Source organism: Mercenaria mercenaria, chromosome 19 (genome assembly GCF_021730395.1).
Source record: "Mercenaria mercenaria strain notata chromosome 19, MADL_Memer_1, whole genome shotgun sequence".
NCBI lineage: Eukaryota > Metazoa > Mollusca > Bivalvia > Venerida > Veneridae > Mercenaria > Mercenaria mercenaria.
In genome coordinates this window covers 24,199,393-24,223,938 of record NC_069379.1, presented here as the reverse complement: position 1 = coordinate 24,223,938, position 24,546 = coordinate 24,199,393, and the positions used below count along the sequence as shown (strand labels likewise).

The following is a 24,546-nucleotide window of genomic DNA, read 5'->3' as shown; positions in this document are numbered from 1 at the left end:
CAGCACAGGATGAGTGATATTCCCCTTAAGTCCCTATAGACAACCTAGACTGACTAAATTAAAAACAAATGTAAGCTAACAATAAACACAGAACAGTATGAGTGATATTCCACTAAATTCGCTAAAGACAACCTAGACGGACTTAATTAAATATGAATGTAAAGCTAATCTTAAACACAGCACAGTATGAGTGATACTCCATTAAATTTCCCTATAGACAAGCCAGACTGACTAAATTAAATACGAATGTAAAGCTAACCTTAAACACAGAACAGCATGAATGATATTCCCCTAAATCCCCTACAGACAACCTAGACTGACTAAATTAAATATGAATGTAAGCTAACAATAAACACAGCACAGTATGAGTGATATTCCACTGCATTTCCCTACAGACAACCTAGACTGACAAAATTAAATATGAATGTAAGCTTACTATAAACACAGCACAGTATGAGTGATATTCCACTGCATTTCCCTACAGACAACCTAGACTGACAAAATTAAATATGAATGTAAGCTAACAATAAACACAGCACAGTATGAGCGATATTTCACTAAATTCCCTATAGACAACCTAGATAGACTAAAATAAATACGAATGTAAAGCTAACCTTAAACACAGCACAGTATGAGTGATATTCCCCTAAATTCCCTATAGACAACCTAGACTGACTAAATTAAATACAAATGTAAGCTAACTATAAACAAAGCAAAGTATGAGTGATATTCCACTGCATTTCCCTACAGACAACCTAGACTGACTAAATTAAATTTGAATGTAAAACTAACCTTAAATACAGCACAGTATGAGTGATATTCCACTGCATTTCCCAACAGACAACCTAGACTGACTAAATTAAATACGAATGTAAAGCTAACCTTAAACATAGCACAGTATGAGTGATATTCCACTGCATTTCCCTACAGACAACCTAGACTGACTAAATTAAATACGAATGTAAAGCTAACCTTAAACACAGCACAGTATGAGAGATATTCCACTGCATTTCCCTACAGACAACCTAGACTGACTAAATTAAATTTGAATGTAAAACTAACCTTAAATACAGCACAGTATGGGTGATATTCCACTGCATTTCCCTACAGACAACCTTGACTGACTAAATTAAATATGAATGTAAAGCTAACCTTAAATACAGCACAGTATGAGTGATATTCCACTGCATTTCCCTATAGACAACCTAGACTGACTAAATTAAATTTGAATGTAAAACTAACCTTAAACACAGCACAGTATGAGTGCAGGGCTCCGGAAATTTTAAGAACTCAACCGGTCCAAAACGAAAATCATGACATCGGCGCTACCCCACCCCCTGTTTTACCAATATACCATATTTGTAAAACGTGACAGAGTAAAGAAATAAGCATGTCATGCATTAAGAAGGATTTACCGGTCACCGCGAGTTACAATACAATGAAGACAGTTATTCATTATTATATGTGATCGTTACTTTGTTTAAATTTCGATGTTATTCCGAGAAAATACTTGCAGGATAAAATTGCCGAGGCATTTACACCGTGTACCTAACCAGTCTAAAAGCCAACGCATGTGACTTCGGTACCGTATTCACGGCAGATACTTTCTGTGATGTTTCCTCATTCTTGGACGGAATTTTATAAAATACAATGCGTCAAAGTGACATATACTCTGCCAAACATCCTCAGTATTTCAAGAATACTCTGTAGCAGACCGAATGTGTACGTTATGTGAACGCTGAGATCGAATTTCCCGCATATATAGTACCAAAAGGTCACGCCGGTTGACAAAGGATATTTCATTTCACTAGCGTTGTACTTCAATAAGCAACTACATTTTATAAAGTTATATGTTCTCTTCTATGAAAACAAAATTTCATTTTGAAACGTTTTTTAAAAAACCAATTTGATGAACAGTGCCACTCCGATTTTCTCACGTGTTTGCCAGTCCATTTTTTTCTTTTCTTTTTTTTTTTTCTTTTTGTTCTACTGGATTACAAAGACGATTTTCTGTACTTGTTTCAATTGGAGGCCCAACAAATGAATCATGTAATATTTACAAATCAAGTAATTATAAAAACTATTTATATCGGTTTCCCGTGTGATGTCTCATTAAATGCAGTGACCGTTTGTTTTTTAACTGTGATTAATCATAGCCTTTTGAAATAAACCATCTGTCAGATTCTAAATAAAAGAAGTGGATCCCCGTCGAAAACATTTGGATCCAGTCAGAAACAGTTGGAAACAGTCAAAAATGTTTAATACATTGCAGTCGGCTGTCTGCAAACATTAAAGGATGTGCCGGGCACGCACTGATTGCGTCACATGCTAATTACGGACTGATTATCAAGGTGACAATCAGACGGTTTGACATGTTTATTGATTATCTGAGGGTGCTACCAACAATTTCCTGCTTGGCAGGTGATCGTGTATTGAGATTTCAGTCCGAAATTTATACTTTCCTCCATTTTTACGGGACCGATTTTTTTCGTTTTTTCACTTCACAAATCGGTCTGGAAAGTCAAAAATCGCTCCAAAACCGACAAACCGGCAAATTTCCCGAGCCCTGTATAATGAGTGATATTCCACTAAATTTCCCTATAAACAACCTAGACTAACTAAATTAAATACGAATGAAAAGCTAATCTTTAACACAGCACAGTATGAGTGATACTCCACTAAATTTCCCTATAGACAAGCCAGACTGACTAAATTAAATACGAATGTAAGCTAACCTTAAACACAGAACAGTATGAATGATATTCCACTAAATTTCCCTATAGACAACCTAGACTGACTAAATTAAATATGAATGTAACCTAACATTAAACACAGAACAGTATGAGTGATATTCCACTAAATTTCCCTATAGACAACCTAGGCTGACTAAATTAATATCAGGATATAAATAACACTCACCCAGTGGCCCAGTGTGACCAGATTGAAGCTGTCGAGTCAATTTCCAAAATAGTTGCCCAGCGGCAAATGGCTTTGGATTCTCCTATTAATGTCAATATTCGGGTTTTTCAGACGTCTTATTAATATGCACTATGTCACTTAAATCGACCAATCAAAATTACGGATATATACTACGACCAATCTGAATACGCGATCATTTACTCCGTCACTACATAGCTGCGCCCAAAAATACAGCACTAGAAAGTAAAGGTTTATTGAGGTTGTTAAAGAGCTTAGAACGGCGGCCGCGCGACAAAAGGAAATATTTCAGGATTATTAAAGACCTAAAGCCCAATGAGGACTTCATGAAAAATGGGCTGTTAACAGACCGCGGCTGCATAGAACACCAACGCAACATGGTTTGTACTTTTTGTACAAGTAATAATTTCATAATTGCGAGTCCTGTAACTCGACAATGTACAAAATACTAGAATTCAGATGTCCATAAGCCTGCAGCCTCTATCAAAATGCCATAACAACCAATCCTCTAGTGCTGCAAAAATCATTCAAACTTTAAGTGCGTCTGTATTTGAGGGCTGTGTCCTATATTTAGAACATGTCATGCACTGGTTGATTACAACTTTCCTTTCATGTGATTTGATGAGTGTTCTGTAATTAATTTAAGAAATTGATGTATTTTGGCAGGAAGCAAATTACAAGACTTATTATTAAGTATGTCGATCAAACTGCTGTTAGTATATTCCGCTAATAACAGCTGGGCCATACTTTTAGGCTGGGCCCTAGAATTTGCTGTAATGAGCCCAGTTGGCTAATAGGGTCTGAGTGTTATTTATATCCCTGAATATGAATGTAAGCTAACCTTAAACACAGCACAGTATGATGATATTCCACTAAATTTCCTATAGACAACCTAGACTGACTAAATAAATATGAATGTAACCTAACATAACACAGAACAGTATGATGATATTCCACTAAATTTCCCTATGACAACCTAACTGACTAAATAAATACAGGGATATAAATAACACCACCCAGTGGACCAGTGTGACCAGATTTGAAGTGGTCGAGTCAATTTTCCAAAATAGTTGCCCACCGGCAATGGCTTTGGATTCTCCTTTTAAGTCAAATTCTGGTTTTTCCAAGACTGTCTTATTAATATGCACTATGTCACTTAAATCGACCAATCAAATTACGGATATATACTACGACCAATCGAATACGCGGATCATTTACTCCGTCACTAACAATAGCTGCCCATAGAAATACAGCACTAGAAAGTAAAGGTTTACTGAAGGTTGTTAAAGAGCTTAGAACGGCCGCCGCGGCGACAAAGGAAATATTATCAGGATTATTTAAAGACCTAAAGCCCAATGAGGACTTTTCATGAAAAATGGCTGTTAACAGACCGCGCTGCATAGAACACCAACCGCAACATGGTTTGTACTTTTGTACAAGTATAATTTCATAATGCGAGTCCTGTAACTCGACAATGTAACAAAATACTAGAATTCGATGTCCATACCTGCAGCCTCTATCAAAATGCCATAACAACCCAAACTCTAGTGCTGCAAAATCATTCAAACTTTAAGTGCGTCTGTGTTTGGGGGCTGTGTCCTATATTTAAACATGTCATGCACTGGTTGATTACAACTTTCCTTTTCAGTGTGAGTTTGATGAGTGTTCTGTAATTATATTTAGAAATTGATGTATTTTGGCAGGAAGCAAATTACAAGACTTATATAAGTATGTCGATCTAAACTGCTGTTAGTATATTCCCCGCTAATAACAGCTGGCCCTAACTTTTAGGCTGGCCCTAGAATTTGCTGTAATGAGCCAGTGGGTAATAGGTCTGATGTTAATTATATACCTGAAATGATAAGCTAACCTTAAACACAGAACAGTATGATGATATTCCACTAAATTTCCCTATAGACAACCTAGACTGACTAAATTAAATATGAATGTAACCTAACATTAAACACAGAACAGTATGAGTGATATTCCACTAAATTTCCCTATAGACAACCTAGCTGACTAAATTAAATATCAGGGATATAAATAACACTCACCCAGTGGCCCAGTGTGACCAGATTTGAAGCTGGTCGAGTCAATTTCCAAAATAGTTGCCCAGCCGGCAAATGGCTTTGGATTCTCCTATTAATGTCAATATTCTGGGTTTTTCCAGACTGTCTTATTAATATGCACTATGTCACTTAAATCGACCATCAAAATTACGGATATTACTACGACCAATCTGAATACGCGGATCATTTACTCCGTCACTAACAATAGCTGCGCCCATAGAAATACAGCACTAGAAAGTAAAGGTTTATTGAAGGTTGTTAAAGAGCTTAGAACGGCCGGCCGCGGCGACAAAAGGAAATATTTTTCAGGATTATTTAAAGACCTAAAGCCCAATGAGGACTTTTCATGAAAAATGGGCTGTTAACAGACCGCGGCTGCATAGAACACCAACCGCAACATGGTTTGTACTTTTTGTACAAGTAATAATTTCATAATTGCGAGTCCTGTAACTCGACAATGTAACAAAATACTAGAATTCAGATGTCCATAAGCCTGCAGCCTCTATCAAAATGCCCATAACAACCCAAATCCTCTAGTGCTGCAAAAATCATTCAAACTTTAAGTGCGTCTGTATTTGAGGGCTGTGTCCTATATTTAGAACATGTCATGCACTGGTTGATTACAACTTTCCTTTTCAGTGTGAGTTTGATGAGTGTTCTGTAATTATATTTAAGAAATTGATGTATTTTGGCAGGAAGCAAATTACAAGACTTATTATTAAGTATGTCGATCTAAACTGCTGTTAGTATATTTCCCCGCTAATAACAGCTGGGCCACTAACTTTTAGGCTGGGCCCCTAGAATTTGCCTGTAATGAGCCCAGTTGGCTAATAGGGTCTGAGTGTTAATTTATATCCCTGAATATGAATGTAAGCTAACCTTAAACACAGCACAGTATGAGTGATATTCCACTAAATTTCCCTATAGACAACCTAGACTGACTAAATTAAATATGAATGTAACCTAACATTAAACACAGAACAGTATGAGTGATATTCCACTAAATTTCCCTATAGACAACCTAGACTGACTAAATTAAATATCAGGGATATAAATAAACACTCACCCAGTGGACCAGTGTGACCAGATTTGAAGCTGTCGAGTCAATTTTCAAAATAGTTGCCCAGCCGCCAAATGGCTTTGGATTCTCCTTTTAATGTCAATATTCTGGGTTTTTCCAAGACTGTCTTATTAATATGCACTATGTCACTTAAATCGACCAATCAAAATTACGGATATATACTACGACCAATCGGAATACGCGGATCATTTACTCCGTCACTAACAATAGCTGCGCCATAGAAATACAGCACTAGAAAGTAAAGGTTTACTGAAGGTTGTTAAAGAGCTTAGAACGGCCGGCCGCGGCGACAAAAGGAAAATTATCAGGATTATTTAAAGACCTAAAGCCCAATGAGGACTTTTCATGAAAAATGGGCTGTTAACAGACCGCGGCTGCATAGAACACCAACCGCAACATGGTTTGTACTTTTTGTACAAGTAATAATTTCATAATTGCGAGTCCTGTAACTCGACAATGTAACAAAATACTAGAATTCAGATGTCCATAAGCCTGCAGCCTCTATCAAAATGCCCATAACAACCCAAATCCTCTAGTGCTGCAAAAATCATTCAAACTTTAAGTGCGTCTGTGTTTGGGGGCTGTGTCCTATATTTAGAACATGTCATGCACTGGTTGATTACAACTTTCCTTTTCAGTGTGAGTTTGATGAGTGTTCTGTAATTTATATTTAAGAAATTGATGTATTTTGGCAGGAAGCAAATTACAAGACTTATTATTAAGTATGTCGATCTAAACTGCTGTTAGTATATTTCCCCGCTAATAACAGCTGGGCCACTAACTTTTAGGCTGGGCCCCTAGAATTTGCCTGTAATGAGCCCAGTTGGCTAATAGGGTCTGAGTGTTAATTTATATCCCTGAATATGAATGTAAGCTAACCTTAAACACAGCACAGTATGAGTGATATTCCACTAAATTTCCCTATAGACAACCTAGACTGACTAAATTAAATATGAATGTAACCTAACATTAAACACAGAACAGTATGAGTGATATTCCACTAAATTTCCCTATAGACAACCTAGACTGACTAAATTAAATATCAGGGATATAAATAAACACTCACCCAGTGGACCAGTGTGACCAGATTTGAAGCTGGTCGAGTCAATTTTCCAAAATAGTTGCCCAGCCGGCAAATGGCTTTGGATTCTCCTTTTAATGTCAATATTCTGGGTTTTTCCAAGACTGTCTTATTAATATGCACTATGTCACTTAAATCGACCAATCAAAATTACGGATATATACTACGACCAATCGGAATACGCGGATCATTTACTCCGTCACTAACAATAGCTGCGCCCATAGAAATACAGCACTAGAAAGTAAAGGTTTACTGAAGGTTGTTAAAGAGCTTAGAACGGCCGGCCGCGGCGACAAAAGGAAATATTATCAGGATTATTTAAAGACCTAAAGCCCAATGAGGACTTTTCATGAAAAATGGGCTGTTAACAGACCGCGGCTGCATAGAACACCAACCGCAACATGGTTTGTACTTTTTGTACAAGTAATAATTTCATAATTGCGAGTCCTGTAACTCGACAATGTAACAAAATACTAGAATTCAGATGTCCATAAGCCTGCAGCCTCTATCAAAATGCCCATAACAACCCAAATCCTCTAGTGCTGCAAAAATCATTCAAACTTTAAGTGCGTCTGTGTTTGGGGGCTGTGTCCTATATTTAGAACATGTCATGCACTGGTTGATTACAACTTTCCTTTTCAGTGTGAGTTTGATGAGTGTTCTGTAATTATATTTAAGAAATTGATGTATTTTGGCAGGAAGCAAATTACAAGACTTATTATTAAGTATGTCGATCTAAACTGCTGTTAGTATATTTCCCCGCTAATAACAGCTGGGCCCCTAACTTTTAGGCTGGGCCCCTAGAATTTGCCTGTAATGAGCCCAGTTGGCTAATAGGGTCTGAGTGTTAATTTATATCCCTGAATATGAATATAAGCTAAGCTTAAACACAGCACAGTATGAGTGATATTCCACTAAATTTCCCTATAGACAACCTAGACTGACTAAATTAAATACGAATGTAAGCTAACCTTAAACACAGAACAGTATGAATGATATTCCACTAAATTTCCCTATAGACAACCTAGACTGACTAAATTAAATATGAATGTAAGCTAACCTTAAACACAGCACAGTATGAGTGTATTTCCACCAAATTTCCCTATAGACAACCTAGACTGACTAAATTAAATATGAATGTAAGCTAACCTGAAACACAGCACAGTATGAGTGATATTCTGTATCTTCCATTTTCATTGCTAGTTGTACAAATGATGTTAAAGAATGGAGATATTTACGATCTCCTTCTATTCTCTTGTGTAGACAAGATTTCATGTTCTCTAGCAGTCGTATTTCTGTATCTTGTATACGAAGCAAGGCATCATGGGATTCACGGCCCTGGAAGTCTGTCCCAAACCCCATCTGTAAGAAATTCAAATACATTTATCTTTACTGAAAGTTTTAGAAGTATCATCAGAAGAACAAGTGAATGAAGTATTCCATGCAATACGATTCGTCCCCTCCTGGAAGGTGACTAATTTTCCCTTACTGCAGTATAACATTATGATCTGATATCTGTCACCCGGCTGTACATGTTCCAGAGTAACTGTGTAAAAATTGCGGACAAATGCAAAACTTCCATGGAAAGTAGGTACTTTCCATGGAATAGTCTGGAAAAGTCACCTGTTACATAACATGTCCAGAGTGATTGCAAATGTTTTCCATGGGCATCTCTGGAAATTACTCTGGACATCTATCAAAATGTTCATGGAATATTCACTGACACTGCGGAAATGTAGCACTTCGAAAAAATTCTGGTCATTTAACTCTGGAAAATAACTCTGTCATTTTCTAAGGGATTTTAAACACATCAGAAAACAATTAGCATCAGACTGGGAATACCATGTGATCAAGCTAAGCCAATTAGATGAACTGATCTTACAGAGGAATTTTCAAAATGTGTAACTGGAAGTCTGATGTTAACAAGTTGTGTATAAATTAGTGAAACTTTATTATGTGCAATTCAAAGTTAATATTGAGGATTCTAGAAATTGCTCAAGTAAGTTTGTTTACATAACTGACCAATGAAACAATACATACATTTGTAATTATGCTAATTAACACATACATGTATATTTGTACATCAGTCATTACAGTCGACATTGTATTAAGAGACCACTCAAGGGACTGCTAAGAAGTGGTCTCTTAATGGAATGGTCTCTTAATGAATTTCAGTCAGATGAAAAGAAAAGTCGTTTAACTGTTAATGTAACTGTATTTATTATGAACATACATGTATGGTTTAAAAATCTGTTTAAACATCGTGAACATTTTTCCAAATCCACAATCCGTGGAAATTATGGCCAGATTGTCAGTTCGACTGATACAAAGGTTAATTGCATTCAGTCATGTGCAAAACGTACTCGTTAATAACACAGATGAAGAAATGCCCGGTAGAATCTTGGTACCCGGTCGCTTAATAGATACTTTTGTCCAGTATTTTACCTGTCGGGACTGCATTAATGTGGTCGCTAGTCGTTTAATAAAAAAGTTGTTTAATGGAATGAATTTTTGTACTGAAAATTTTCGGGAGGGATTTTGACCAATCGTTTAATACAAAAATCGCTTAATAGAGGTGGTCGCAAGTACGATGTCGACTGTATATGGCATAAAACAATGAATGCTAAAGTATAACCAAAGGCTTCACAAAGATTTTATAAATAATATGCATATATGAAAACAGATATCTTTAGGTACTTTCTTTGAATGATTTCATCATTATTTAAGTGTAACTAATCTTTGTTCGAAACTATGTATATGCTTAAAAAATGTTCTAATCAGTCACTTTTAACTGGCAAAGATTCATTTTCCTTGTTCAAGTATATCATATAGTGTTTGAAACTGCAAAAGTGATCACATGCAATAAAATCATATTGCTTGTACTGAAGTGTTATTGCTTACTATACATGTACTGCAAAAAAGTCTATAAATCACATTTATTGCTATTGAATAATACTGTCAGCAGAACTTCCTGGATGACTGCGGAATAACTCCGGAAAATTGTTTACGGACGTCTGTGGAATCACTCTGGAAAATTGTCCATGGAAAGTTCTCGGAAATCCCTGGACATTTTTCCGTAGTTTTCCACAGTATTCCATATCAAGCTCCGGAAAGTTTGTCCGATTACTCCAGAGTCTGGACTTTCATGGAAATTCAAAGACATTCCATGGAAACTTCTGGAATTTTGACAGCCAAGGGGATAATTTGAACAATTTTGATAGAGGACCACTAGATGATGCTACATGCCAAATATCAAAGCCCTAGGCCATGTGGTTTTGTACAAGAAGATTTTCAATGTTTCCCTATATAAGTCTATATAAACTATGTGACCCCCGGGGCGGGGCCATATTTGACCCTAGGGGGATAATTTGAACAATCTTGGTAGAGGATCACTAGATGATGCTACACACCACTTATCAAAGCCCTAGGCCCTGTGGTTTTGGACAAGAAGATTTTTTAAGTTTTTCCTTCCGGTTGCAATGGCAACCCGAGTTCTGCAAGGAATTCAATTCTTTGAACAATTTTGAAAGGGGGCCACCCAAGGATCATTCCTGTGAAGTTTGGTGTAATTCTGTCCAGTGCTTTTCAAGAAGAAGATTTTTTTAGAAATTGTTGACGGACGACGGATGACGCACGACTGACGACGGACATCAAGCGGTCACAATAGCTCACCTGTCACACTTCGTGACAGGTGAGCTAAAAATATTGTACTATATAAACAATATGTTATAACACAAAGTTTGGATTAAATATCCAGAACAGACAGAGATACTGTCCAGCTAGGTTAGCTAGCTCTTTGCAAATAGACAGTCTGGTTGTTTAATGTGCCCGATGTATAGCACTGATACACGCGAAGCTGTCTTTCCTGGGAATAACCATTACAGGCCTCTTGGTTAGGTGGGAGACACTCAGGACATCTCAGAAATTTCCAGTGCAGGATTCCAACCCTGGACCTCTGGATTGCCAGTTAAGCGTGTTATCACTACACCACCGGCCCATTTGTCAGTGTGCTCAACTACACACACAAAAGGTTTGGAAAGTTTGGCCTAGTAGTTTTTTTAACAAGAGCTGTCACAGGAGACAGCGCGCTCGACTATTTCGATGCTGGATAGTGAAACTGGGCACATCTGAGGAAACTAGAGCTGTCGCTGGAGTGTTTAATGACTCCAATTGTGGATGAAAATATTGCACAATAGCCTGAGTCTATGTCAAAAGTATCAACTTAAAGTAGTAAGAGAGGTAAAGATAAAATGTATCAAAACACTATATAAGTATATCCTAAGCAAAAAGGGGCATAATTCATTAAATATTGGTGCCAGAGTTATGCAACTTGTGTCATACGGTGTGGGTGATATGTTGAACAACTATTTTAAGTTTGAATCAAATTCATTCAGTAATAACAGAGACAGAGTGAAAGTGCATCAAAACTTTAACCTAAAATTCTAAGTAAAAAGGGGGAATAATTAATGAAAAATTGGTGCCAGAGTTATGCACCTTGTGTCATATGGTGTGGGTGATGATGTTGAACAACTATTTTAAGTTTGAATCAAATCCATTCAGTAATGACAGAGACAGAGTGAAAGTGCATCAAAACTTTAACCTAAAATTCTAAGTAAAAAGGGGAAATAATTCATGAAAAATTGGTCCCAGAGATATGCACCTTGTGTCATATGATAAGGGTAATGATGTTGAACAACTGTTTAAGTTTGAATCAGATCCATTCAGTAATAACAGAGATAGAGTGAAAGTGCATAAAACTTTAACCTGAAATTCTAAGTAAAAAGGGGAATAATTCATAAAAAATTGTGCCAAAGTTATGCATCTTGTGTCACATGATGTGGGTGATGATGCTGAACAACTATTTTAAGTTTGAATCAAATCCATTCAGTAATAACAGAGGTAGAGTGAAAGTGCACCATAACTTTAACCTGAAATTCTAAGTAAATAGGGGAAATAATTCATGAAAAAATGGTGCCAGAGTTATGCAACTTGTGTCATATGATGTGGGTGATGACGTTGAACAACTACTTTAAGTTTGAATTAAATCCATTCAGTAATAACAGAGATAGAGTGAAAGTGCATAAAACTTTAACCTGAAAATCTAAGTGAAAAGGGAGGGGGAGGGGGTAATTCATGAAATATTGGTGCTAGAGTTATGGCCCTTATGTCAGATGATGTGGACGATGATGAGGAATAAGTATTTCAAGTTTGAATCAAATCCATCCAGTAATTACAGAGATAAGTTGAAACAAGAGGGCCATGAAGGCCCTGTATCGCTCACCTGACCTATTGACCGAAAGATCAACAAGATTAACATTCTGACCAAGTTTCATTAAGATATGGTCATAAATGTGGCCTCTAAAGTGTTAAATAGCTATTCCTTAGATCTGACCCCGTGACCTAGTTTTTGACCCGAAATGACCCAGATTCGAGCTTGACCTAAAGATCATCAAGATTAACATTCTGACTAAGTTTCATGAAGATACAGTCATAAATGTGGCCTCTAGAGTGTTAACAAGCTTTTCCTTTGATATGACCTAGTGACCTAGTTTTTGACCCCATCTAACCCAGATTTAAACTTGACCTAAAGATCATCAAGATTAACATTCTGACCAAGTTTCATTAAGATATGGTCATAAATGTGGCCTCTACAGTGTTAACTAGCTTTTCCTTTGATTTGACCTGGTGACCTAGTTTTTGACCCGACATGACCCAGATTCAAATTCATCCTAAAGATCATCAAGTTTAACATTCTGACTAAGTTTCGTGAAGATACAGTCATAAATATGGCCTCTAGAGTGTTAACAAGTTTTTCTTTTGATTTGACCTGGTGACCTAGTTTTTGACCCCACCTAACCCAGATTTGAACTTGAGCTATAGATCATCAAGATTAAAATTTTGACCAAGTTTCATTAAGATAAGGTCATAAATGTGGCCTCTACAGTGTAAACTAGCTTTTCCTTTGATTTGACCTGGCGACCTAGTTTTTTACCCTATATGACCCAGATTAAAACTGGACCTTAAGATCATCAATATTAACATTCTGACCAAGTTTCATGAAGATACAGTCATAAATGCGGCCTCTACAGTGTTAACAAGCTTTTCCTTTGATTTGACCTGGTGACCTAGTTTTTGACCCCAGATAACCCAATATCTAACACGTCCAAGATTTTATTAAGGGTAACATTCTGACCAAGTTTTATTAAGATCGGGCCAAAAATGTGACCTCTAGAGTGTTAACAAGCTTTTCCTTTGATTTGACCTGGTGACCTAGTTTTTGACCTAGATGACCCAATATCATACTCGTCCAAGATTTTATTGAGGATAACATTCTGACCAAGTTTCATTAAGATTGGGCCAAAATTGTGACCTCTAGAGTGTTAACAAGCTTTTCCTTTGATTTGATCCGGTGACCTAGTTTTTGACCCCAGATGACCCAATATCGAACTCGTCCAAGATTTTATTGAGGGTAACATTCTGACCAAGTTTCATAAAGATTGGGCCAAAATTGTGACCTCTAGAGTGTTAACAAGCTTTTCCTTTGATTTGACCTGGTGACCTAGTTTTTAATCCCAAATGACCAAATATCGAACTCGTCCAAGATTTTATTGAGGGTAACATTCTGACCAAGTTTCATTAAGATTGGGCCAAAAATGTGACCTCTAGTGTTAACAGTCAAATTGTTGACGACGGACGGACGGACGGATGGACGACGACGGACGACGGACACAGGGTGATCACTAAAGCTCACCTTTGAGCACTTCGTGCTCAGGTGAGCTAAAAAGAGAAAATGTAAAAAAAACTTTAACCAAGGTGGGGACGCAGAAAGACACCGACGCCAACGCTGGGTCGAGTAGGATAGCTCTCCTTATACTTCGTATAGTCGAGCTAAACACCTACTTACATGCAAAAAAGCTTTTACCTGAAATTCTAATATGTCAGACTAGCAATGCTTAAATCACCACAACAATATTATGTTGACGCAGGGTTTCAGAAATCCCATGTCCATAGCCCGGGGGCTACTAGAAAATTCTGTCGGGCTACTTAATTTTTTCAGAGCAAGCCAGCAGGCTACCTTAAAACGCTATATGACAGTTGTCAATAATTCCATGTTTATCAAGTGATGTGATACACGCCAGAGGCAATTATTTTCTTACCACCTATTGTCACAATAGGCAAACAACTCTTTTAAAGTTTAACATATACAACTGATCCATAGTACTTATAACAATAGCAAACCAGTCAAAATTACGTCATTTTTACGCCACCTGTCAAAGTGTACTTTCGTTTTCATTCAACTGCAATATTTAACAAGTTTAATAAAAGGAAACTATTGTAGTTAGTAACTTGGAATTTCGAGTTAATTCGACATAGTAACTCGAAATTTCGAGATATATAACTCAAAATTTCGACATAGTAAATTTTGAGTTAGTAGTGAATAAATAACATACACCTGCCACTAATGCTCTTCCAAAGTTTTCCATGATAAATGCCATATCTAACTTTTCAAGGCAATCCTCATCAAGTGTACATATTATTTTATCATTTTTTATGGTCATCAGACCCCAGTCAAGGTCGATTATGGGCCTTTATGTACTTTAAATACAGAATTACTGCATTCCATGAAGAAAAATCAATGAAAATTCATAAAAATCAACCACTGACCAGATTTAGAAATAATTGGGCACAAATGATTATCAGGTGACCCATTATAAAATATTGTGAAACAATGCAAGTCCATGCAGAATTCTGGTTGCAATGGTTACGTACTTGAACAATACTTTAACAATTCATTAAAAATCAACTACTTCCCAAAGAAATTTGGCACAAATGATCAGCTAGGGACATTCTGTGAAAAGTGTTAAAAGATTATAATGTCTGTGAAAAATTCTGGTTGCCATGATAACTGATTGGAAAACATTAATAAAATATCAAAAACTCATCATATTTCAAAACAATTTGGTACCTACAACCAGCAAGAGACCTATTGTGAGAATTTTGAAAGAATTCATGTCAGTGCAGAATTAAAGTTGCCATGGTAAACTATTGAAATCAGGCGAACGATATATGGCATCAATAATGATATAAATCTGTATCATTAATCAAATTTTCTTTCTATAAATTTAAATTAGTGGTTAATATTGTCAAACAAAACTTTATCTAATTACAATAACTTTCTTTCTATAAACATTGTGCAAGTCAGTTACTTACCTCTTAGATCGGTGTTCATGAATTGAAAATACCTGTGGTAGTGTGGTAACACCTTGAGCGCTATGCTCTCTCGGTGTCACGATTTGCACGAGCGCGGGTATTATCAATTCATGAACACCTCCTACTCGGTTAGTAACCTACACATACTACAAGTTTTCAGGTGAACAATTTAGGCCATTCCTGAATAAATGTTTTGACAACCTCATCCGCAAACTTATTCAGTCGATCTCTTTTCAGCATAGTTTCAAAAATATAGATGAATTACTATTTTACACTGTAGAAACAAAATGTGATTGAAATTCAACTAAATACACTGATTTCTGTACATATTGCTACAGTAATTCAATAAAATGTCTATAAGACATTAAACACATTGTCTTGGCGTAATATATGTCACTATCAATTTGTAACTAAATACTTGTATATCTCATTTTTTTCATGCAAATCATGTATAATTAATCATGGAAATACAAAAGAATACAGTTAATTTGTGGTGGTCTTTAAGTTGTACCTGAGGATTGTGTATTATTGTCACTGACCAACTAATGAGTGTATTGTGTAACCTAATGTTACTGTTATGGAGTGGTATGAAGGGATAACAAGATAATCCAGGGGGTATAGCCTATGTAAAGGAGAAGATACATGTTTATCTCACCTCAGGACTACAAGTTTCTTGCATTTTTATTGGTCAATACACATCATGTGGAGACAGGATATTTTCCATATCCTGCAATTACATTTCAGATACGAATTTTGAGAAAATGGCTGCCGTATCGTTGGCAGATCACAAGCTTCAGCTATAGATATCGTTTCCGAGAGTAAATTTAGTGTTTTCTTGCCATTTTCATTTTCCTACTTAGTTTAGGCTCGTTAAGTTAGCCGTAAGAAGTGGAAATAGAAGAACAGTAACTCGATCTGAATGGGAGACACAACTGTTGAAATTTTGTTTTAAGTTAAATCATTGTAAAGCAGAGGAATTAACATATATGTTACTCAGCAGTTTATTGAAGGATCATTTAACCTATGTGCAAGATAGAGATTTTAACAGGAAACAGGATGAAAGCCTTAGTTTCAAGATATTTCTGACATTGTGAAATCTGATGATTTTTGAAAGGATGTTTCTGAATACAGTCAAAATACAGTTCATTGTGCATTTTATGGCTGAGGTTAATCAACTGTAAACAAAATGGGATGACCAAACAAATGATTGCAGGTTTCCAGTCTGCATTGTAAGTAGCTTTGTTGATTTACAAAATTTGTTGACTACTGTGAAATCATTAATATTTGTGTGGGGCTAATTTTCGTGGATTTCGTGGTTGGGTCAATCCAAAAAATTTAATCCCAACGAACAAGTAAAATTCCCATTTATTTTATGTTCAAAAGTTTAAACGAAATTTCATGCCCTAAAAATTAAATGATTTTACAATATAGCATGGAAGTAAAGATAAAATTGTTACACAGCTTGTTGGTGACAGGATATGGGAACTACGCAGTCTCGAAAATCCATAGCAGGCTCAAGCTTCGCTCTCTGCTGATATGAATTTTCTCGAAAACGTCTACAGCGTATATCCTGTACCCTGTCACCAGCAAGCAGTGTAACTAATAATATTGGTCAGAATCATATTTTCCAGTATTTCCCGGTAATTACCAGTAGTTCCCAGGAATTCCCTGTATTTCACGCCATTATGGGAAATATGAGTATTTCCCACATTAATGCCAACCCTGATCGCTCGTCTGCAAGTGCTGGTCAGCCATTACACTCAGTACAGCTGACAGTGCAGTTATTGATCACGTGACACGAAGCGGAGCCGTGTAACGTGAGTGACAAACTCCAGTGTGTTTTAGGCCATTCCCCTGTCAAAAAAGTATGTTTTTTCCCCTATTTCTGGAAAAAATTCCCCTAAAAGAAAAACAATTTTTTTTACATATCCCAGCCAACAAAACCCTTTCCAGATGTACATACTAAAGTAAACTGTACCATTCAAAACATGAGACAATGTGTTTTTAATTCATTTTCTTTTTTATTGTAACATATTTTGTGAACAAGAGGTCACAGCATGATCTTGGTGCCCACCACTGAGTCATTTTTGAATTTCAAGACTAGATCAAAATCCTAAAAGTAGGTAACTATATCAGAATACAGGTCATCACAGTCCTTGGATCCAGTGACCTCTAATACCAATTTGTAATTTTGGCTCCATACAAGGTACTTACATACCAAATATCAAAGAGATAGGTCAATATATGAATGTGCAATGAGCAAAACACAAATATGTCACTAGGTCAAAATCAAGGTCAAAGTTCATTTCAGTACACAAAACTGTGCATGATGTCCATGCATATGACATGATGTCCATGCATATGGTCCAAATTTGAAAGCTGTAGCTTGAGAAATGTGAAAGTAGGTCACTAGATCAATTTCAAGGTCAAAGTTCATTTCGGTACACAAAACTATGCATGTGCTTCAAATCTGAAGGCTGTAGCTTGAGAAATGTTAAAGTAGGTACTAGGTAAAAATCAAGGTCAAATTTCAATTCAGAACACAAAACTATGCATGTGGTCCAAATCTGAAGCCTGTAGCTTGAGAAATGTGAAAGTACCGGTAGGTCACTAGGTCAATCTCAAGATCAAAGTTTATTTCAGTACACAAAACTATGCATGAGGTCCAACTTTAAAGGCTGTAGCTTCAGAAATGTGAAAGTAGGTCACTAGTTCAAAATCAAGGTCAAATTTTATTTCTGAACACAAAACTATGCATGTGGTCCAAATTTGAAGCCTGTACCTTCAAAAATGTGAAAGTAGGTCACTAGGTCAATGTCAAAGTTTATTTTGGTACACAAACCTATGCATGTGGTCCAAATTTGAAGGCTGTAGCTACAGAAATGTGAAAGAAGGTCACTAGGTCAAGATCAAGTTCAACTCATGTAAAGGTTCATTTAGCCACTCAAAACTCTACATGTGGTCCAAATTTGAATGTTGTAGGTTAAAAACAAAAAAGTAGGTCAATAGATCAAAATTAGTGACCTTGACCATAAACAAGAGAGATGACACCGTTAATGAGTTATATGCATTTTTTTTCTTATTTCGAAAACAGAGAATGCACATATAATTACTTATATTATAACGAATAATTAAACCCATACCCTAAACAAGAGAGATGACACCATTAATGAGTTATATGCAATTATTATTTTTTTCTTATAATTATAATATAATTACTAATATTATTACTAATAATTAAACCCAGAAATTTGAGTACTAAACAAATTAATCACAAGGAAATTCATTGATGCAAGCATCAAAGACGCCGCCAAGTGTTGTGTCTGAAGTACATTTTTTGCAATATGAGAAATCACCTAATTATTAGTTTGGTTAGTCTGACTGGTTACAAATTATCAACATTAGCACATAATACAATATATGTTAAATGCATGAAAAATAAGCATGACAGAAAAGTATTACCATGCAATACAAATCTTCTACCTGCAATGACACTGACATGGCGGGTAGGTGGTCCCTTCACATACAAAATTAAAGTAATTATTTCACCAACTAAGGTCAGCACCTGTGAAAAGTTCTTATATACAGGAGTATGTGTATGAAGTTTCACAGAAATGCAGTTTGTTGGGAAATGAGGAAATGTTGAAAGATAATTATTTCAAAGTTGTGGTTCACAGAAACCATTATTTTTATTATCATATAATGTAATAAGTGTTTTCTATTCACTGATGAAGTTTCATGGTCCTTAGTCACCTACATTATAGATTTCAGAATGCAGATTATACAGTGTCCATTGCCAAAACAACCAAAAATTTTGTCCAAGAAAAGAATGATATAACACAAAGCAAATGTCATGAATCTTTCTTATATACTTTTGGAATATCAATATCATAGAATTCATTTTTTTTTTTGGACCAACGGTAAACTTGATTCAAATCTAATATTACAAGAAATTTAGCAAGCATAATAACCCACTGCCAAAGTGTTGAAAATGTTTTCATGAATATCTTTTTTTAAGTTAGACAGGAATGGACAGATACAAAAACAAACTATCTATAAAAGTAAAAAGAAACAAGTAACAAGATATTATACAACCAGAGCAACTGACTAGTCATATAAAATTAATGAAAATATAAATTCAACAAGGAAATCTATTTGAAAGTCACTGATGCTTTGATAAGTTATGGTTCCATGGCTTTTGATATTTCGATCAAACCACATTTTAAAGAAGTATTAAATTGTCACTGACAAATTCAGCCAAATGATGGCCCTTTATTGCACACCTTAGTTGACAGCGAATATCTGTAAACAATAAGTATATGACACATAAGCAAAAAAAAAGTCAAAGGTTAGAATCAAGATAAGTTTATAAAATATTTAGAAATATTCTGACCAGTTGTACATGTGGTCACAATTGGGAAACTCTATGCTTCAAAGTTAAGGTAACCATAACAATTATATAAATGTACAACTGTAAAATGAATCTGCAAAAATGTGCGCATTCTGACATTACATCACTGTAATCAACAAAGAAAATAAGACAAAGGATTAAAAACAAGAGGACCATGATGGTCCTGAATCGCTCACCTCTTCCCACATGACCCAGTTTTGAGTATGACGTCCTTTTTTCTATTATTTGACATAGTGACCTAGTTTTTGAGCTCATGTGACCCAGTTTTGAACTTGACCTAGATATTATCAAGATAAGAATTCTGACCAATTTTCATGAAGATCCATTGAAAAATATGGTCTCTAGAGAGGTCACAAGGTTTTTCTATTATTTGACCTATTGACCTAGTTTTCGAAGGTACGTGACCCTGTTTTGAACTTTATATAGATATCATCAAGGTGAACATTCTCACTAATTTTCATGAAGATCTCATGAAAAATATGGCCTCTAGAGAGGTCACAAGGTTTTTCTATTTTTATACCTACTGGCCTAGTTTTTGACCGCACGTGACCCAGTTTTGAAACTGACCTAGATATCATCAAGGTGAATATTCAGATCAATTTTCATGAAGATCCATTGAAAAATATGGCCTCTAGAGAGGTCAAAAGATTTTAATAATTTTTAGACCTACTGACCTAGTTTTTGATAGCAGTTGACCCATTTCAAATTTGACCTACATATCATAAAGATGACATTCAGACCAACTTTCATACAGATCCCTGAAAAGTATGGCCTCTAGAGAGGTCACAAGGTTTTTCTATTATTGACCTACTGACCTAGTTTTTTACGGCACATGACCCAGTTTCAAACTTGACCTAGATATCATCAAGATGAACATTCTGACCAATTTTTAGGGAGATCCATTCACAAGTATGGCCTCTAGAGAGGTCACAAGGTTTTTCTATTTTTAGACCTACTGACCTAGTTTTTGACCGCACATGACCCTGTTTCGAACTTGACCTAGATATCATCAAGATGAACATTCAGACCAATTTTCATAAAGATCCCAGAAAATAGGCCTTTAGAGAGGTCATAAGTCTTTCTATTATTTGACCTACTGACCTAGTTTTGACGGCACGTGACCCACTTTCGAACTTGACCTAGATATCTCAAGGTGAACATTCTGACCAACTTTCATACAGATCCCATGAAAAATATGGCCTCTAGAGAGTCACAAGGTTTTCATTATTTGACCTACTGACCTAGTTTTTGATGGGACGTGACCCAGTTTCGAACTTGACCTAGATATCATCAAGATGAACATTCTGACCAATTTTCATGAAGATCTCATGAAATATATGGCCTCTAGAGTGGTCACAAGTTTTTCTATTTTTAGCCCTACTGACCTAGTTTTTGACCGCAGGTGACCCAGTTTCGAACTTGACCTAGATATCATCAAGATGAACATTCTGACCAACTTTCATACAGATCCCATGAAAAATATGGCCTTTAGAGAGGTCACAAGGTTTTTCTATTATTTGACCTACTGACCTAGTTTTTGACGGCACGTGACCCAGTTTCGAACTCGACCTAGATATCATCAAGGTGAACATTCTGACCAATTTTCATGAAGATCTTGTGAAATATTTGGCCTCTAGAGAGGTCACAAGGTTTTTCTATTTTTAGACCTACTGACCTAGTTTTTGAAGGAACGTGACCCAGTTTCAAACTTGACCTAGATATCATCAAGATGAACATTCTGACCAATTTTCATGAAGATCTTGTGAAATATATGGCCTCTAGAGAGGTCACAAGGTTTTTCTATTATTTGACCTACTGACCTAGTTTTTGACGGCACGTGACCCACTTTCGAACTTGACCTTGTTATCATCAAGATGAACATTCTGACCAATTTTCATGAAGATCTCATGAAATATATGGCCTCTAGAGAGGTCACAAGGTTTTTCTATTTTTAGCCCTACTGACCTAGTTTTTGACCGCAGGTGACCCAGTTTCGAACTTGACCTAGATATCATCAAGATGAACATCCAGACCAACTTTCATACAGATCCAATGAAAAATATGGCCTTTAGAGAGGTCACAAGGTTTTTCTAATATTTGACCTACTGACCTAGTTTTTGAAGGCACGTGACCCACTTTCGAACTTGACCTAGATATCATCAAGGTGAACATTCTGACCAATTTTCATGAAGATCTTGTGAAATATATGGCCTCTAGAGAGGTCACAAGGTTTTTCTATTTTTAGACCTACTGACCTAGTTTTTGATGGAACGTGACCCAGTTTCAATCTTGACCTAGATATCATCAAGGTGAATATTCTGACCAATTTTCATGAAGATCTTGTGAAATATATGGCCTCTAGAGAGGTCACAAGGATTTTCTATTTTTAGACCTACTGACCTAGTTTTTGATGGCACGTGACCCAGTTTCGAACTTGACCTAGATATCATCAAGATGAACATTCTGACCAACTTTCATAAAGATCCCATGAAAAATGTGACCTCTAGAGTGGTCACAAGCAAAAGTTTACGGACGGACGCACAGACGGACGCACAGACGGACGGACGGACGACAGACGACGGACACCGCACGATCACAAAAGCTCACCTTGTCACTTTGTGACAGGTGAGCTAATAAGTTATATATGTATATAAATATATATATTATAAATATATATGCTTATTGATTCCTTTATTTAATTTGTTAATACGTTTTTTCAAGGAATTTTATGCAGGCAAAGTTTAATTTTCCGTATTTTTATTTTTTTTAAATTCTCTTTGAAGTTTACTGAAAGGTTATTGTAAAATGCATGAACGCTCCCTTGTCCGCAATTCACACGTTGCAGTATGGTATATCTGCGGTGTGTTCTATTTATAGAAAATCAGATAGGTAAATAGGTCATGCTAAGGTCAGAAATAGAAAACTTGACTTACAGAGTAACCTCCCTTATCAATAAATCGGATCAACATTTTGACGAAATTGTAAATAAAAAAAATATTTTCTGCTCTACAAATAAGGAGAGGAAAGACAGATAACATTGTTTTATATCACATAAATAAGTTGCATTACATACATTTCTTATGTTTTCTTTTTGCCATTTTTTTGTTTATGCACTAAAATCTATTGTGCAATATCGAGGGTCCTTTTACAAACTATTCACTGTGTTCAGTTTATCATTCCGAAACTATTCATTACCATCTTTACAGGGTCCAAAATAAAAGTGTATCCCATATACTCACACCGCCTCCTGGCAGCCTTGAATCAATCTACTAGGGTAATCCATTCACTGCCTATGAGGTGTAATAGGAAAACAATGAACAACTTAAATCATCATCTCATTAGTGTCTGCAGACTTTATGACCCTTCTACAGGTAAGGCCATAAAAAACCAATTAACTACTTGGAGGGCCACTGGATATAAAATTATATTAGAAATCAAAATAAACAAAGAGCCATGACTCACTAAAATTTTTTTGAACCAGTCTGATTTTCAGGGGGACACAACTAGGGTACCAATACATCATTCTGACAAAGTTTGATCAAAATCCCCTGAGTAGTTTCCGAGGAGATGCAATAACGAGAAATTGTTAATAAACGGAAGGACGACGGACCAAGGACACAGAGTGATTTGAATAGATGGTGGGCTTAAAACACTGCTTTCACGACCCAATATTTCCCCTATTTTAGTGGTTACAATGCAATTTTCCCCTCCTTACGGGCCCCACCACCATACCCCCAAAGCTTAAAAAAAACACTGAACTCATATATTAAATTTGACGTTTATTCACATAAACATCCACTAAATGGAAGGGAAAAATAGATATTCTTTCTAGGTATCTAACATTTCAGTAATATATTTTTTTAATAGCAGAGCTACCTCTGCCTTTTAGGTAGCACATTATTTCATATTTTAGGGATTTTTCTAGACCTCTAAAAAGGGCAGGGTGCTGCTAAAAAGGGGAAGGGTGCATTTTGCGCATTGTGCACCTTTGTCTACAAAAATCATAAGGTAGATTTACATGGTGTTTGGTTATAAATGTCTATAATGTAAGTTACTAGGTTGTGCAATACAATCTATGCAGACATAACATTTTGTGGTATTTCTAACCAAGAGAACTTGCAAGACAAAAATAATGAATGCAAACATAAAACAAACAGTATGTATTTATTAATGATAAGCCTATACAGTGAAACACCGCTCGCACGAGCATCGATGACTCGAGCACCCGGGCTCGCTCGAGCAATTCATGTGGTCCCGGCCGATTTCCTTCTATTTTCTATGTGAAATTACCATGGCTGGGTCGAGCATCGATAACTCGATCGCTCGAGCATGACACCTGGTCCCTGTGTATTAATTTATTCTTAGTTTCTTCTGGCAAACTCGAGCAGAGGTGACAAAATTTTTCACACCTTCGGCGGTCAGAATGTATCGGTTAATCAAACATTTTCACACACCGTGAGAATTGCGTAGTCTACTCCCCAAATATCTTAGATGTTTGTTTGTCGGTATATTTCATCATATAAAGAGATTAATTATTGATAAAATGTTGATGACAAGTTTTATTGATCAAATTTCGATCAATTACTGATTACTTAAAACATCTTTTCTTCAGGATCGAGATGATAGTTATGAGATCTTAGTATTTTAATCAGCAGTTGTTTGCATGCAAAAGAAGGAAATAGTAAATACTTTTAATAAAATTGAGACGATAATTCTGATATGCACTTGTTGATAAATAAAGATAAAAAGTCTTAGT

At 36.0% G+C, this 24,546-nt stretch overlaps 1 protein-coding gene across 5 annotated transcripts in view; it reads right to left on the bottom strand.

The window, feature by feature from the left end:
• The window catches only part of LOC123543036 (tyrosine-protein kinase Fer-like), a 261,407-nt gene that overhangs the window by 224,867 nt on the left and 11,994 nt on the right, over positions 1 to 24,546 (bottom strand). For all 5 annotated transcript variants that reach the window (XR_008368679.1, XM_053531772.1, XM_053531773.1 and 2 more), the window contains exon 2: positions 8,318 to 8,530. Coding sequence is in view for 4 of the 5 variants with exons in the window: in XM_053531772.1 (XP_053387747.1) it covers positions 8,318 to 8,530 (213 nt within the window). In the remaining variant the exon portion in view is untranslated. The remainder of the gene's footprint in view (positions 1 to 8,317; positions 8,531 to 24,546) is intronic.